The sequence below is a fragment of the Elgaria multicarinata genome, chromosome 1 (assembly GCF_023053635.1).
Source record: "Elgaria multicarinata webbii isolate HBS135686 ecotype San Diego chromosome 1, rElgMul1.1.pri, whole genome shotgun sequence".
Classification (NCBI taxonomy): Eukaryota; Metazoa; Chordata; class Lepidosauria; order Squamata; family Anguidae; genus Elgaria; species Elgaria multicarinata.
The window spans coordinates 3,064,154-3,081,891 of NC_086171.1; the positions used below are offsets into that span (position 1 = coordinate 3,064,154).

A 17,738-nucleotide genomic window follows, 5' to 3' on the forward strand; every position below is an offset into this window, starting at 1 on the left:
AATCACGGCCGGGGAAGGCAACGGCAAACCACCCCGCTATAAGGCCTGCCAAGAAAATGTCAGCGAAAGCTGCCGTCCCTGCAAGAGTCAGTAATGACTCAGCGCTTGCACGAGAGGTTCCTTTCCTTTCCTTTTATGATGCAAACAGACAAGTTCTCAGGTTTTAGTCTGCAACCATGAAAGCCACTAGACGTGGCATTGGCCAGCAAACGAAGCAGGGGGCTTCCAAATTTCTGCTCATCCTGGAACACACAACTATGCCAATTTCCAGGGCCCTGCTGATGGTGCAGAATATCCTGATATCAAGCATACTTTTTTGCTCTAATTCTATCTCTTTAATTATAAGCTGGCGCTTAGGCTAATTTTCCCCATCTCAAGGTTTTCAACATTTACATTCATAACTGCTTTGTTTTCTATTTAGCTGATAACGTTTACTTTTGTGTCATGCAGATTTTTTTTAAAAAAATAAGTATGTAAAGTAACTATATGAAACTGTCTGCTAAGATCTGACAGTGATTAATCTTGGGGGTGGGGGATAATTCTGCTCCTTGCCAAACAGACCAGAGGCAGGCAGGCAGGCAGGAAGACAGGCAAGAGACAGCTGGGAAATTTATTTTCTGAAGCTCTGCGGCATATGGGTTTGCTCAAAGGCAGTGTGAGGATTTCTAGAGGACTTGCTTTATACACGGGAGGTTTAAACACAAACCGAGACGCTTTTTATTGTGTTTTTTTTTTAATCTAGATGTTTTAACGCAAAAAATCAAAGGGAAAAGTAATTGCGTGTAGAGCACGGAATTGTAACCCATACCCGGGGCTCTCTCTCTTTGTCAGATGAATTAGCGCAATGGTCCTCCTATGAATGAGCAGCTAGGAGGCTCCTTTCTGATCTGCCTAGCAACAGTCCAATTTTAAACGAGTGCTTCCCATAACATTGTCTCCTCCTTTCAAATATGGAACGTTTTAAGGTCAACTGACATCTCTGGGTTGCTAATGAACCACATTATTATACCTTTCCGGAAATCACTTTTCCATGTTCTTCATGCTACGAGCAACAATAAAATGAACACGCAAGGCTGATGTAAATTATCTTATTTATATGAATCCTTAAACGATCAGGCACTGTCAGGTGAATTAAATGCTATTATTTTAGACATGGCATTCCTGCTTTGATAATCAAAGCTGTGACAACCTCTCTTGTTCCCTATGCAAGTAGAATCTGTTTCTGCTATTCTGTGCAACAGTGTTCTAACTTTCTGCTGGTGTAAAGTCCCTGTCGCCATGGTCAAAAGTAATCTCCTTTCTCAATTCCAGAGGGGCTGAGGAATAACGCAAATATGGCTCAGGCAAAGTGAATCTCCCTCCAAAATTTGCATGTGGTGTGGCCCCTCTCTCGCAAGCCCTGATTGGCCGCCTCTGTTCTCTTCCGCCTCCTCCCTAGACTAATCTCGCACCTGCGCCTGGGGCCCGCCTTCACGCTACACTGATTGGCCAAGTAGGGCTGCCTGTCAAACCACTGGCATAAGGGCTGCCCTGCATGTTTGGTGAGGAAGGAAAATAACTGCTATTAAGGCTCAAGCTTTGAACTTTTTTGAAGTTTCAAAATTTTCTGCATATCTACACTTGCTCAAGCTTCACTTTAAAATAAAAATGAGCAAAATCACCCTGGTAAAACTTGAGTAATAAGCCTTACAACACTACTGCATTCTTATATTAGATACTGGATTTCAGGAAGAGACAAGTCACACAGAGGAGGGCCAGGATCTCTTCTCGATCCTCCCAGAGTGCAGGACACGGAATAATGGGCTCAAGTTAAAGGAAGCCAGATTCCAGCTGGACATCAGGAAAAACTTCCTGACTGTTAGAGCAGTATGACAATGGAATCAGTTGCCTGGTTAGGTTGTGGCCTCTCCCACACCTGAGGCCTTCAAGAGGCAGCTGGACAACCCTCTGTCAGGGATGCTTTAGGGTGGATTCCTGCATTGAGCAAGGGGTTGGACTCGATGGCCTTATAGGCCCCTTCCAACTCTGCTATTCTATGATTCTATGATTCTAAGTCAATGCACCACTTCCAAGACAGACCACAACACCCCTTTCTGCCAGTAGCTGAACCTCCTGGCCCCTATTATGGCACGGGCTTTACTGTAAACCTTGCACCTCAAGGAATATCATGCCACTACATCTCACGCAGTAAATAAAGTTTGCTGTACAGAACCACCTCTATATGGTGTGAGTGAAATTTGCCACTCTGTGTCCTTCTGTATAGTGCCATGTGCATTGATGGCACTATATAAATCAATCAATCACATTTTATTTGCACCAAGCCACTGGCCATTGCAATTTAGAACAACTAACTGAACGTAAGGCATAAAACAGACAATAAATGTCCTGAGTTCATGAAAAAACAAAGAACTTAACATATAAAACTCAGTATCTCCAAGCAAATAAAACATTAAATACAGTTAAGGCTAAAATTATATAATTTAAAACTCAGGGTGCAATTGCAGCCCTCATTTTAATAAATAATGTTGGCAGATCTTTGAGATAACTAATATTACGCACAGCTGTCCTCTGGGTAAGAGCATGTCGAATTCATTTCCATCTAAGGAAAATGGGAAAAGCTGTGCATGCCACAAATAACTGACCACAGTAAACTGAAGCTGGATATGTTGCAAAGTTTTTTAGCTATCATAAGAAGAGCCATAATGCCGGATCAAGCCAAGGATCCATCCAGTCCAGCACTCTGTTCACAGAGTGGCCTACTAGCTGCAGACCAAGGACCCACAAGCGAGGCACCCATGGATAGCCTTTTCCTCCAGGAATTTATCCAACTCCCTTTTAAAGCCATTCAAATTGGAGAGGAAAAACGAAGCCTGTTCTGGCTGCTTTCCTGAAACTAAAGATTTGCTTAACTTGCAGGAGATACTGCACTCCTAACAGGACCTGGGCTAGGAAAGCGCAAATCTGTAAGCTCAGGCAACCACAGCACATGCTTTGCTGCCAAGGAGGAAGCCGCCTGCCCTGTCAGAAATCGGCGGCTACTATTTCCATATTGACAGCACAGCCTGGCAAGAGGGCTGCTGGTTTGCTCAAATCTGAAAGCCAGCCAGCAAGCTCCACATTTGTATGAAGCCATGACATCTGTGAATATAGATCTTGGAAGGCTTCAGTGTTGAAGCAATACAGGGGAAATTAGGCCTACTCAGAGAAACAGCACAGCTGGTGTTTACTAGCAGTCTGATACTGAACAATGAAAAATATGCAACGGTCATAATGCTGCAAACGTGCCCCAGGAGGCTGTACCCCAGAGGTGGAATAATTTCAAGGCACAGATGAATCACAGTGAGCCATCCTGTCAAGATTTCTAGAAGACTCCGGTTTGTGACTGTGCCAGGGCACAAGCTTGCAGTAGATCCTGAACAAGACTTGATGTGACCTCCAGCAAAACCTGGGAACTGCAGACAGATCGGAAGGTACGAAGAACCGCTGAACATCCCTAAGTAGGCCAGAGGTGGTCAGGGCTTCCAGGTCAGCCCTGCCCCTTTGCTCTGAACAACTCAGCTTGTGGCTGAGCTCTGCCACAGACTTGCCTAACCCATGCCTAAATTTCTATTAGGAAATAGAAACCAAATGCACAGTTACAAGATGGGGGATACTTGGCTCAGCAATACTACAAATGAGAAGGATCTTGGAATTGTTGTAGATCACAAGCTGAATATGAGCCAACAGTGCGATATGGCTGCAAGAAAGGCAAATGCTATTTTGGGCTGCATTAATAGAAGTATAGCTTCCAAATCGCGTGAGGGACTAGTTCCTCTCTATTCGGCCCTGGTTAGGCCTCATCTAGAGTATTGCGTCCAGTTCTGGGCTCCACAATTCAAGAAGGATGCAGACAAGCTGGAGCGTGTTCAGAGGAGGGCATCCAGGACGATCAGGGGTCTGGAAACAAAGCCCTATGAAGAGAGACTGAAAGAACTGGGCACGTTTAGCCTGGAGAAGAGAAGATTGAGGGGAGACATGAGAGCACTCTTGAAATACTTGACAGGTTGTCACACTGAGGAGGGCCAGGATCTCTTCTCTATCCTCCCAGAGTGCAGGACACAGAATAACAGGCTCAAGTTACAGGAAGCCAGATTCCAGCTGGACATCAGGAAAAACTTCCTGACTGTTAGAGCAGTCCGACAATGGAATCAGTTACATAGGGAGGTTGTGGGCTCTCCCACACTCGAGGCCTTCAAGAGGCAGCTGGACAACCATCTGTCAGGGATGCTTTAGGGTGGATTCCTACATTGAGCAGGGGGTTGGACTTGATGGCCTTGTAGGCCCCTTCCAGCTCTGCTATTCTATGATTCTATGTAATTGCCTCGTCTTGTGCCATCCTGCTTAATGTCTGCCGATCTGGCAGGAGCCCAGTGTGGTACTCAACTTATCAGTGCAAAGGGAAAGCAAGCTTTTTATTTTCTTCCCCATCCTGCATATATGGTAGTAATGATTAAAAGACTCCTCAAACTACTCTTTTTTTTTTGGCTGTTTTAAAAGTGAGACAGAAGCACAGTTAAGATTACAATTAACATTATTAACAGGGAAAAGCAGAAGATGTGAGGAAAATGTCAACCAGAAGTATCACTAAGGAATCTTAGGCAAAGTGGCAGAAGTTCAAATAAAAGTCTCATTCCATGAATACGCTGGATTGCACATGCCTGAATTACATGGTGACACATGCTTTAGTTACATCAGGTATAGATTACTGCAATGTGCTCTACACTGGGCTGTCTTTGGAGAGTATTCGAAATCTACAGTTGCTCCAAAATGCAGCAGCCTGATAGTTAACAGGAGCTGCATACAGGGAGCATATGAAACAGCTACACTGCCTTCAGTTTTGTTTCCAGTTACAATTCAAAGAACTGGCGATGACCTTTAAAGCCCTGAATGGTTTGAGACTAGGATATTCAAAACTGCCTTGTCCTGTTCGAGCTTGCCCATCTGTTGAGATCCATCATCGAAGTCCCTCTTGCACGCTCCAAAACCCCCTGAGATATGAATAGCTAGAACTACGGGAGAGGGTTTTTTCCACTGCTGGGTCTAGCTCTGGAACTCCTTTCCAAGGGAGGCCTAGTTCACTTAACGAGTGAACTTCTGGAAGCTGGTAAATTACCTTCCTTTTAAGAAGGCATTCAGTATGTAATTTTAATTTGCTGTTCGAATTTGTCTTTGCTTTTTTGAACATTTTAAATATTTTGATTGCTGTTGTGCTGTTTTCTGCTGCTGTTTTTGTGTTTTCTGTTATGTTGTAAATTGGGAGATAACGGTGGGTATACATGTTTTTAAAGCACACACACACACATGAAAAAGCCCACTCTAATGTCAAAAGATGGAGTCACAGCCTGGATTGTATCAGGATCTTCACACTGGCCCAGTTCAACATCACAGGAAATTATAATTACTTGGCTATGTGAATGAGCCACGGTGAATTTCCCCCACCCCTGTGGAACAACCGTAAGGATGAGATAGTGAGCTTCTGATTTTAAACCAACAAGTTCCCATGACGTCTAGACTTGGGGAATAGGAGGTCACTATTGTGTTCATTTCCTGCTTGTGGGCTTCCTACTGGGGCATCTGGTTGCCCGTTGTGGGAACAGAACACCGGATTCAGTAGGCCTTTTGTCTGATTTGGCAGGGGCTCTTCTAATATGTCCTTAACTCATGGTTCCTTTAAGCTATGGTGAGAATAAGTCAGGAGAAAACCATGGTGGAACTGTGGTTAATTTAAAAGCTTAAGCTTCCAATATCCTCCTTTGGAAGAGAAGACAGGGTGGGGGGCAGAGGAAGAGGGGGATGCGAGCTGAAACAGGCTCATTCCACAGTCAGAAACTGTAGTTCCCTGAAGACCTGCCTTTTCCTACCTGAGCCTGCCCAAAATATTTATTCATCAGACGCTCTCTTATGGATCCCCACCACCACCATTTGAACTTAAGTGGATGGTGGATGGTGACTAGGGAAAGGGCTTTTTTGGTTGTGGCTAGAGATGTGAAGACTCCAGGAACAGGTTTAGGAATTTCCCTAAATTTCCTTACGAAGAGGAACAGATGCTGCACACCAGCCTTCTTCTGCCTTCAGTTTTTCTTCCTTCTAGGATTTCAGATGTTTTAGGGATTACTTGCTGAAGGACCAATATTTTAAGTTATGTATAACTTGGTTTGCTCATAAAATTATGTTTGGTATATTAAATTTAAAAGTATAAGTTATTCAAACAATAATTACAAATTGACTGAGTACCACTTTTAAACGTTTTTAAATAAAATGATACATTTTATGAGCAATAAGTTATACATAATTTAACTTTAGGAACATAAAGGCTGCTTTATAGTCCTAAAGCAGGCTTCCTCAACCTGGCGCCCTCCAGATGTTTTGGATGAAAACGCCCAGCATTGCTGGCAGCAGTCATGTTGCCTGAGGCTGATGGGAGCTGAAGTTGAAAATATCTTGAGGGCAGCAAATCGGGGAAGGCTGTCCTAAAGCAACAAAGTGATTTTAGATCTGTATAGAGTGCTTATTTCTCCCCCTGAGCTAAAATTTCTGTTTGTTTTGGGGGACAACGACGACACCTTTTCCATGGCTTCAATAGTTCCAGAAATTCTACATCACTACCTGTGGCACCTTGGAATAGCCATCTCAGAGCAGCTCACCTGAAGCTAGGTCTGATGCCTTCTCAAGCACACAGGCCCAATTCACAAGATCACAGGGTGGTCAACACGCCACAATGGCTTGTTAACCCCCCCTGTGTCAGTCTGATGCTGGCTGATTTGAATAATTACCCTTGCCGAGCACGGCCTCTCGTGGCAACCAAACTTCATCAGGATGGCTGTTGGGGTGGTTATCAAACCACTCAGAAGCCATGGGCTGTTGAAGGGTGTTTGTTAACCACCCCAACAAGCCACCTGCAGCGGGGGTTTGACTCAACAACTTGTCATCCATCGGCGCTACAACCCACTACATATAAGCAGAATTGAGACAAAAAACCCCGGGACTATTTGCTAGACCAAAGCAAATACAGATTTATCTCTACAGTACAATTATTTTTCAAGTGCCACCTTATATTTATTCATAAGAACATAAAAAGAGCCATGCTGCATCAGACCAAAGACCCATCTAGTCCAGCTGCCCCCCAAGTAGCACAAGATGCAAGAACACCCTCCTTCTCATATTCCCCAGCAACTGGTATACATGGGCATACTGCCTGTGATACTGAAGGTACTTTATTGCAATCAGGACTAGTATCCTCCATGAATTCATTCACAACTGCAAGAAAACACCACAGACAATACACAAACGACAACCAAGAACTGTTGCTTCTTTTTTTGGTTTATAGCTAATTTTGGCCTTGCTCTGTAACAAGCTGTAATCTGAGGTCAGCACTCATCCTTCCTCCCCTGTACCTTGTGGCACATACAGAGGTGTTGGGGTGGAAGGGGTGGAAGGGGAGAGGTCACACACCTACCTCCTCCAAAGCTCTAGGTAACGTGAGAGGCCTCTTTGAAATTCACACAGAATTTAGAAGAGGAGATCTGTGTACTGTTGGGCTTCTGTGCCAGGACATGGGCCATTTCACTGGATTTGTGGAGGCCCGATATCGATATATATTAACTTGCCTCCATAAAATGAAACAGAAAATCCTGTCATCTTAGAATTGGTGCTTCTCTATGTCAGGAATAGCTATGCTTCAAGTGCCAACATTAGCAGCTTCCTCTAACAGCCTCTGGGATTGCTAGAAAGCTGTAAGCATCATCAGAAGCTCACGAAGGGTCACCTTAGCAGGTGCTACCTCTTTCGGAGAAAACATTAGCAAGATTTGATTTGCTGTGACTTGCAAGCAAAGACAAATATAAGTGCAAGAACTACATGTTCTGACAGACACGGCAACACTGAGGATTTCAGCGGTGCAGATGCTGATGATGTGAATTAGAAATCCAATTAGAAATTCTTGCTCATTTAGGACGAGCTGCCACCATCAATTGTACAATGGAGGATCTCAAAGGTCTGCTTGTTCTACACATGTGACCACCTAGCAGACACAAGTTAACCCAATTTAAGTTAGGAACTAGTTTGCATTTCAAATCTCACTCGGCAGACTTCTTTTCTCTTCATTCCCTCTAATCATGATTCCCAATTTCACCGTTTCTTACCTCAAGTAGCAGCAAAGTCTCCTGCTCTGTCCATTCTCGCCCAGCACTAGCACTCTTGCTCTGAAAAAAGGAGAGGGAAACCTATTTACTTATCTACCCAAATGCACAGATGAGTAAAATGCTCTTGTCAAGAGATGAGATTGGTGGAACTATTCATTCTGTGCAGCCAGTCGTGCTCTCCACAGATCTTACTTCGAGCCAGGGGTCAACCTAAGTGCACAACCACCCAAGAGATGCCCGTGCTACCTGAGAGAAGAGAAGCCCACAAATGCGTGCACCACGCAGAGATGGCTGGAGCCCACCTTTCTGACTGCAGCTGCTTCATTCAGCCATGCTTGGAGCTGACGCATGATTCCTTTGTTGTGGTCAAGATCTCCTTAGTAGGAAGGCTGACCGGAGTAAAGCAGAGGAAGCCTATCTGGTGCTCTCCAGGTGTTTTAGACTAAAACTTCCATAATTCTTGACTACCGGCCATGCCTGGCTAGGGCTTATGGGAGTTGCAGTCCATCACACTTGGAGGGTACCAGGTTACCTACCCCTGCAATAACTATTTCCAAGACAACCAATTCGGATAAAAGAAGAACTGCTCCATGTACATTATTTCCTTTACAAACTTAGAGGAATAAAGTGAATAAAGTTTTGTCTGTCTCTTCTGCCAAGACGCTTGTTCATGCACTGATTATTTCACGGTTGGACTACTGCAACCTTCTTCTCTCTGGCCTTCCTTCTTCTCACATCAGTCCGTTGGTTTCTGTTCACCACTCTGCTGCAAAGATCATCTTCTTGGCTCGCCGCTCTGACCATGTTACTCCGCTTCTGAAATCTTTTCATTGGCTTCCAATTCACTTCAGAATCCAATATAAACTTCTCCTGTTAACCTTCAAAGCTTTTCACGGTCTAGCTCCTTCCTATCTCTCCTCTCTCATCTCACACTATTGCCCCGCTCGTGCTCTTCGCTCCTCTGATGCCATGTTTCTCGCCTGCCCAAGGGCCTCTACTTCCCTTGCTCGGTTTCGTCCATTTTCGTCTGCTGCCCCTTATGCCTGGAACGCTCTTCCAGAACATTTGAGAACTACAAGTTCAACCACAGCTTTTAAAGCACAACTAAAAACTTTTCTTTTTCCTAAAGCTTTTAAAACTTGATGTTGTGCAGACTTCTACTGTTACTTTCTACTGTTAGTTTTTCCCTACCCAGTGCCTGCTTACCCTACCCTGTACCTGTTTGCATTCTCTTCCCCTCCTTATTGTTTTACTATGATTTTATTAGATTGTAAGCCTATGCGGCAGGGTCTTGCTATTTACTGTTTTACTCTGTACAGCACCATGTACATTGATGGTGCTATATAAATAAATAATAATAATAATAATAATAATAATAATAATAATAATAATAAAATCCAAGAGGCCTTTGTTTAAAGTGATCCCAGAGAAGACAGAAACCCGATGGGAAGACTATAGGATTGCAGAGAAGGAAGAAATGTACAAGGATCAGCTCACAACACTGAGATTGCACTGATGCAGGATATCCTTGCTAATTCAGGTACTAAGAACAGGTTAACCTCTCTTCAATTCTCTGCAACGAAGCAGTAACAGGAAGGAGCAAGGTGCACGATGCCAGTGACGACTGTAATGAAGTGATCCAGAGAACCCCATATAAGAAAATAGCTCATGGTGCTAGGGAAGGTGAACATACATGACTTCATCTGCTTGTTTGTCTCCCAATCTGGCAACCAGAAGGATATTTAGACTGCACACAAATCTCCCGTAATTATTTCCAGGTCTTCATAACTACTGAGTGCTCAGAGAAAATATAATTCTGGTTTTAAAACTAGCATCAAGCAAACAAAAAACGAAACAACAAAGCATTTCATAAATGAACAGGCAAGCGTGTAACAGCGCTTTCAGGGACATATGCAACATTTAAAGGTCGGAATACATAGACACTCAGATTTGTGCACGGCACACAAGCCTCACAGAGTGCAAGGATCTGTATATTAAACAACAGTTATACATTTCTTTTGAGCTGTGATGAGAAAGGATGATAACTCAAGAAGTTCTTGGATCAGATCCATGACATGAGAACGTAAGAATCCACAAGCATATTTGGAAGCTATCCACAAGTATAGCTTCCAAATCATGTGAGGTCCTAGTTCCTCTCTATTCGGCCCTGGTTAGGCCTCATCTAGAGTATTGCGTCCACTTCTGGGCTCCACACTTCAAGAAGGACGCAGACAAGCTGGAGCGTGTGCAGAAGAGGGCAACCAGGATGATCAGGGGTCTGGAAACAAAGCCCTATGAAGAGAGACTGAAAGAACTGGGCAGGTTTAGCCTGGAGAAGAGAAGATTGAGGGGAGACATGAGAGCACTCTTCAAATACTTGACAGGTTGTCACACAGGTTGTCTTCTCGACCCTCTCAGAGTGCAGGACACGGAATAACAGGCTCAAGTTAAAGGAAGCCAGATTCCAGCTGGACATCAGGAAAAACTTCCTGACTGTTAGAGCAGTACGACAATGGAACCAGTGACCTAGGGAGGTTGTGGGCTCTCTCACCCTAGAGGCCTTCAAGAGGCAGCTGGACAGCCATCTGTCAGGGATGCTTTAGGGTGGATTCCTGCATTGAGAAGGGGGTTGGACTCGATGGCCTTGTGGGCCCCTTCCAGCTCTGCTATTCTATGATTCTATGAAGCAGAGCTTGAGTGCAGCAGCAGCCTCCCACTTGCTTCCCCCAGCAACTGCTATACATAGGATTACTTCTTCTGATATTGGAGGTAGCATATAGCCATCAGGACCAGCAGTCATTGATAACTCCATCCTCCAGGAATTTGTCTAATCCCCTTCTAAAGCCACCCAAACTGGTGGCCATCACTACATCTTGTGGAAGTGAATCCCATAGTTTAACTATGTGCTGTATGAAGAAGTATTTCTTTTTATCTGACCTAAATCTTGTACCGATTAGCTTCATAGGATGACCCTGAGTTCTAGTATTATGAGGGAGGGAGAACGACATCTCCTTATCCGCTTCCTCCACACCATGCATAATTTTGTACACCTCTATCACATCACCCCCTCCACAATATGACGCTGTGCCTTTGGGGATTTTCTGGAAGGGAGAGAGAAAATCTAGTGCCTTGCCTTTGCTAATGTTTTCTTCGAGTAAATGTCTGTGCGAAGTCCAAAGTTCTGCAGGTCAGTAGGTTTTTCCTTGTTTTTCTCAGGAAAATTCAACATTTGCTGAGCGGCTGGGATCTAAGTAAAGAAACGTAAAATTATTAGAACAGGAGAGATGACAAGAAATCACCCAAAACAGCTAGACCTGGGGTAAGCAACCTGGTGCCATCCAGATGTTTTCGATCATCATACTCATCATCCCCAACCAGCCCGGCCAGTGGTCGAGGACTATTGGGCATTGTAGGCTGAAACAACTGGATGGCAGCAGGCTGCCCACCCCTGAGCTAGACAGTCATACATTATTGAAAAAAAAATGTATGTGAAGTGTTAAAAATGTGCCATATATGCTAGATGTTTGCTATGTATGAATACTCTGGGACAACATTTCACCTGATGTGCCAGTTTATCAAACCCCCACAGATCAACTGTTCTCTTACACTGGAAAAGGCCAATTTGTTGTTTAAGGGCTAACTGCAAAGTCTTGCCACTGTTTGTGAAAAGAGCTATTAAAACATGACAACACTCTAAACAAATAAAATCACGCCCAAGTTCTTAGCGCAGCCTTCCCTAACCTTTGGGCCCTTCAGATGTGTTGGACTACAGCTAAGAATTCAGTGCCTGAATTTGCTCTTTTCCTCCTCCTTCCCACTCCCCTTATTATTATTTATTGCATTTTTGTACTGCCCAATAGCCGAAGCTCTTGTCAGAGGCAGGAATTGTCCTAAGATATATCTTTGTAAGCCCCCTTATGAGCACTTTTTGGGTAAAAAGTGAGATAAAAATGCTATAAATAAACTCCCATCATCTCCAGCCAGCAAAGACAATGAGCAGGGGTTATGGGAGTTGTAGTCCAAAATTTAAGGAAGGCACCAGATTAGGGAAGGCCGTTTTAATGTTTCCTCCTCAACTTTTTCCAAGTAGGGAAAAGGTAACACAGAAGTCCCTGCTCAAGAACCACATTCTACTTACTGTCTACAAGAATTGGTCCCACAGAGAACAGGTTGTTGCAACAAATTCTACACAGGCTGTACCAAACCAAGTGGGAATGGGAGAGCACGCCAAGCTCAAGAAATATTGTGTGCAGATTAGGTTTATACTAGCAATGTTTGAAGACACTTTACCTGAGGTGTACGCAGGTGAAGAGGCATGAGTCCAGAGGGCGTGTCAGCAAGGACGTTGAAGTGTGGCGTGGGAGGAGGACCCATGGCCATGGGTCGGCTTTCTGGATCCACCTGGTAATTAATAAGCCCCCACTGTTCCAGAAAGGCATGTACCCTAGGTGGAAACATCACATGGGAGAAGTTATACTCCTCCAAGCACCCATTTGTACAAAAGGGACCTTTTCTTCCTAAGCCTAATGGTGGTGCAATGCCAGCATGGTTAGCTATTTTCTCCTTGTGCGCTGCCACCTCCCTTAAAATGGCGGGTGCAAATAGCGGGAAAAGATCCCATTCACATGAACAGGACTTTCTTTTTCTAAGCTTAATTGCTGCGGGGGAGGGGGTGACACAGAAAAAAGGGGGCGGCAAAAGGAAAATGGTTGGCCAGCTGCCAGCTCTGGCCCTGCTCACAGCTGACTCCAGCCTGCCCACCCCTAGTATCTGCCCCGGCCTCCAGATTACTCTCAGCATAAAAAAGGCTCCCCACCTAAGTTGGTATACAACTTAGGTGAATACCAGCAAACTGGTGAGCCAGCCCTGCAACATCCTACAATTTGTTAACAGGAAACAAGACTTTGCACAGATTTTCAGTGAAATCTGTTAAAACTACTTTCCAGCAACTAGTGAAATCAGCTGCTAGTTTCCACCACGGAGACGTCAGATACCACACTATCTAGATGGAAATGCTTTTGGAAGAAACCTCTTGGGCTGCTTCTGTGATTCTGCCAGAAGGAAAGAGCACAAGATTCAGCCAAAGAACAAAATCCACAGGGCTTTGCGCTAACTCAGGCAGGGATGCAATGAGCTGGACCATGGTCTTGTGCAGGTAAGTTCCAATGGGACTTGGGCAGAAGGGTTTCCCCAGGAGGCTGCATCCCTCCTCCGCCCCCGGAAGGTCTGTCTCGCACTCTGCTGCCCTCCTTGGCCAACGCAGTCTGCTACTTTGTGCAGTGACCTCATGGCAAGGTCACCTATCTGCCGAAGGGTGCTACAGGCCCCTCTTTGCTTGCTTGCTTTTAGGCAAAGGAAGCTGCTGTTGTGCTAGGCCTTTGACTGGAATCTTACTCTTGCTATTTTGGTTTTTATCCAGCTCTGTGTTTTTTGTGTGTGGTTTTATGCCTTATTGACTTGTTGTGTGGATATGCTCTATTAATATTATTATATTGTTGCTTACTGTTAAAATGGTGTTTTAATGGTTGGGGGCTGCTTGGTCCAAAAGGTGAGATATAAGCATTTTTCAATCAATAAAAATAAAGCATTTTTATTCAATGGGGATTCAGTAGAGAGGCACTAAGTAAAGCTGGCATGGCAAAATGCAACTTCCTGTCAACTACAATGCACCTTCCTGTTTGAGCTGGGCTACAGGTCATGGTTGGAAGGGAAGGATCAGGAAAAAAAACCAGGGCTTACTGAAGAAGTTTGCCTAGCATATGACTATCACCAAGTATTCAAAATGCACACCAGCCTTCCCTAACCTGAAACACCCTAACGCACCTGGAGGAAAACTCATGTCCTTCGCAGCCAGCATGTGGCCATGAGGAAGGACATCATGGTTGGGGATGGGGCAGATGGATCACACCAGGTGGCATCTGCCTTTCCAACCAGCCCAACCAGGAAGTCAGATTCCGGCTGGACATCAGGAAAAAGTTCCTGACTGTTAGAGCAGTACGACAATGGAACCAGTTACCTAAGGAGGTGGTGGGCTCTCCCACACTAGAGGCCTTCAAGAGGCAGCTGGACAACCATCTGTCAGGGGTGCTGTATGGTCGATTCTTGCATTGAGCAGGGCATTGGACTCAATGGCCTTATAGGCCCCTTCCAACTCTACTATTCTATGGTTCTATGATTATTTTTGGGATAAATACCCTGCTGCTGATCTGGACCCATTTCCACCATTGGCTATGCCAGCTAGGCGAGGTGTCTGAAAGGAGATGACAAGGCCTGACGTAAGGAGTTCCCTTTAGAAAAGGCCTCTTCCTTCCATTCTCCCAACTGCCTTGGAGATACTCTGCACCTGAACATTCTCCAAGCTAGGTTGCAAGATCAGGGGCAGGTAAGAAATACATGCCTGCATTTGCACACTGAGCACATGCTCTTGATGAAGTCTACCTTTCAAGCACTAACACCGCCCCTTCCTCATATTTCTCTCACCCCATTTGATATATAATATAAAACCTTTGCTCGATTTCAGACACTGTTCCATCTGTAGTCAAGGGCAGCCAGACGTACCTCATTACTGCACAAACATCTCCAGTCAAGTTCCTTCTGCAGGCAGTGCTGGTCAAGTATTCTTGAGGGTTTAAGCGATAGGTGTCGATCATGAAATTGCGGTAAGCTAGGTATCTGGAAAGAAATCCATAGACACGTTATGGATACACTTTCCACACTGTGGGTCACTTGAGAAACGCATCCAAACCGACCAGGCTTTCTTAGTCCTCCATCCTCCAATGCAAACCTACCTCCTCTCCACTCAATACTGTCTCCCACTTTCCTTGGCCACACTGTTCTGCCTTTAATTAAAGTGACAAACACACTGATTTTGCCTGCTCCAGTTCAATGGAGCATTTAATAGAAGCCGTCACACTTTTCAAGTACAAAAGCAGAATTCTTCCACAGAAAGAAAATCAGTAGGACAATCAGTTCCCTTCCTACCAAATACAGAATACCAAACTGGGAGTCCTGAGAGATCAGCTGGCTCACACCCATCAGCATTTACGGCAATACTTCACAGAACAACTCCAGTCAGCCCGAACTAGCAAGGCCAATGGTCAGGGATGATGGGAGTTGTAGTCCAGCATCAGGAGGATCACAGTTCTTCCACCCATGCTTTACCGCAGGGTGGGGAGACTTCAGGGTTACAGGATCTGGTTTGGGTTTTTGCCAGAACACCAAGATCCAACAACCAGACCCAAATGAAGAACAGTGGCTTAGGGGCTGGACACATACTTAAAATTATTATTATTATTATTATTATTATTATTATTATTTATTTATTTATTTATTTATTTATTTATATAGCACCATCAATGTACATGGTGCTGTACAGAGTAAAACAGTAAATAGCAAGGCCCTGCCGCATAGGCTTACAATCTAATATTCATGAACAGGGTACCTCTGAGCACATGCTCAAGCTAGGATTTGTTTTCAGTACCAAGAGTGAGCTCGCAGTTCTTTTACAGACAAATCCACCCCTCGTTCCCCCCCCCCCCAAGCATTCTTTATTTCAGCAGCAGTGGGGAACCTGTGGCCCTCCAGATGTTGTTGGACTCCAGCTCTCATCACACCCAGACAGCATGGCCAGTGGTCATGGATGATGCGAGTTGTAGCCCAACAACATCTGCAGGGCACCAGGTTGCCCACCCCTGTACTAGAATGTTTCCTCTGAAAACCATCATCACTTGAGATCATCCACCAATAATCCTGGACTTAATGGAGGGCGGAGAACAGGACAAAATGCATTTATTTTGAATGCAAAAAATACTAATTATACAGAATGCTGCCTCCATGCCCATTATTCAACCTTGGCTGATCCAAATGTCAGAACTTTCAGCAAACGGACAGCTGATTGATCAGAAACGCAACAAACTGTGAAGGTATCTTGGTTTCCTTTACTGTTAATAGAGGTGGCAGAAGTTACATTGTGGTGTCACTCGGCAATAAAGACTAAGGTTGTGTAAAATTGATTATGCATATTATGTCCTCTAGCCCTGACAACTGGTAAAGGAGATATTGCGCCTGTTCAGAAGACACCTTAAACCATGCTGGTTAAGACTTTTGGTTAAGCAGCAGGGTTTAAGATGTGTGCAATGTGTTTTGCTAAAACCTGGCCGCTTTCTAACCCCAGTCAGACTGTCTACAGCAGGGTTAGTGGCTCTAAATGTAGCTTAACATGTTGTGTGCAACAGCATGGCTTGTGGTTAGTGCTAACCCCAGAGAGCCACTGTTTCGCTAACCACTGTCCCTGAAGTGTCGTCTCAACAGGCTCACTGACAACAATCCTATGCATTTGCCGGGAGCTGCAGGGCTTTTTTTCCTGTCTAAACACGCACAGCATTGCACCTTTAAGCACATAGCTGATCATTCGCATGCTCCTGAACACCAGCTGCTGGAGCATGGTTGTGGGAGTGGGCTGCTGCCCTCACTGAGGCTTTCCAGAGGAATCTAGTTGGCCATGGTAGGGAACAGGACACTGGATGGACTACATACAACTCTGATTCAGTCCAGAAGGGGGTTTCTTATGTTCTTAACCATTCTAAGAATTTTGGGGCAGTCAGAAATGGGAACGCTTATTTCTGGACAGGTCTACAGAGGAGCAAAACAATAGTATTTTCTGAACTGGACACCCTCACCTAAGCTAAAACAAAACTAATTACCACTATGTTCAAACAGCTATGACTGACTTTTAATTGTTGACTAAAGGGAAAAGAGAAATTCGGGGTTAAAATCTTTAAACACAACTATGCTGCCATGTGCCATCTTCCTGGGTGTCCTCCCTTATCAATAGGATCCACGTCTCCAGGCATCTGGAAAAAAAACCCTGAGTTTTGGCTCAGTGGTGCAAAGAGACACCAAGGAGGGCCCCTCTGGTGCTGTAATGAGCTGGCTATTCCTAGGCTGCTTCCTCTATACCGCAAGCTTGAGAGAGCTTTACACATGGAAGAGCAGTAGAGCAGGACTGCCTGGGACATCAGCCTGCTTCCTTTTGCAGCCTTCTGTGATTAGCAACAACAACAACAAAAAAGATAAAGGGAGATCACTGCACACCCTGAGAAAAAGGAGAACACAGAAAAAAGCAGAAACATCCAATAATAATAATAATAATAATAAGAAGAAGAAGAAGAAGAAGAAGAAGAAGAAGAAGAAGAAGAAGAAGAAGAAGAGGAGACTGAAAGAACTGGGCATGTTTAGCCTGGAGAAGAGAAGATGGAGGGGAGACATGATAGCACTCTTCAAATACTTAAAAGGTTGTCACACCTTTTAAGGGCCAGGATCTCTTCTCGATCCTCCCAGAGTGCAGGACACAGAATAACGGGCTCAAGTTAAAGGAAGCCGGATTCCAGCTGGACATCAGGAAAAACTTCCTGACTGTTAGAGCAGTACGACAATGGAATCAGTTACCTAGGGAGGTGGTGGGCTCTCCCACACTGGATGCCTTCAAGAGGCAGCTGGACAACCATCTGTCAGGGATGCTTTAGGGTGGATTCCTGCATTGAGCAGGGGGTTGGACTT

The 17,738-nt window shown here is 44.7% G+C and overlaps 1 protein-coding gene across 1 annotated transcript in view; it reads right to left on the bottom strand.

The window, feature by feature from the left end:
* Positions 1-17,738, bottom strand: part of SMARCC1 (SWI/SNF related, matrix associated, actin dependent regulator of chromatin subfamily c member 1) — a 131,023-nt gene that overhangs the window by 54,900 nt on the left and 58,385 nt on the right. The window contains exons 16-19 of the mRNA XM_063122327.1: positions 14,739-14,852; positions 12,471-12,624; positions 11,314-11,427; positions 8,181-8,240 (exon numbers count right to left, since the gene is read on the bottom strand). Coding sequence (XP_062978397.1) covers positions 8,181-8,240; positions 11,314-11,427; positions 12,471-12,624; positions 14,739-14,852 — 442 coding nt within the window. The remainder of the gene's footprint in view (positions 1-8,180; positions 8,241-11,313; positions 11,428-12,470; positions 12,625-14,738; positions 14,853-17,738) is intronic.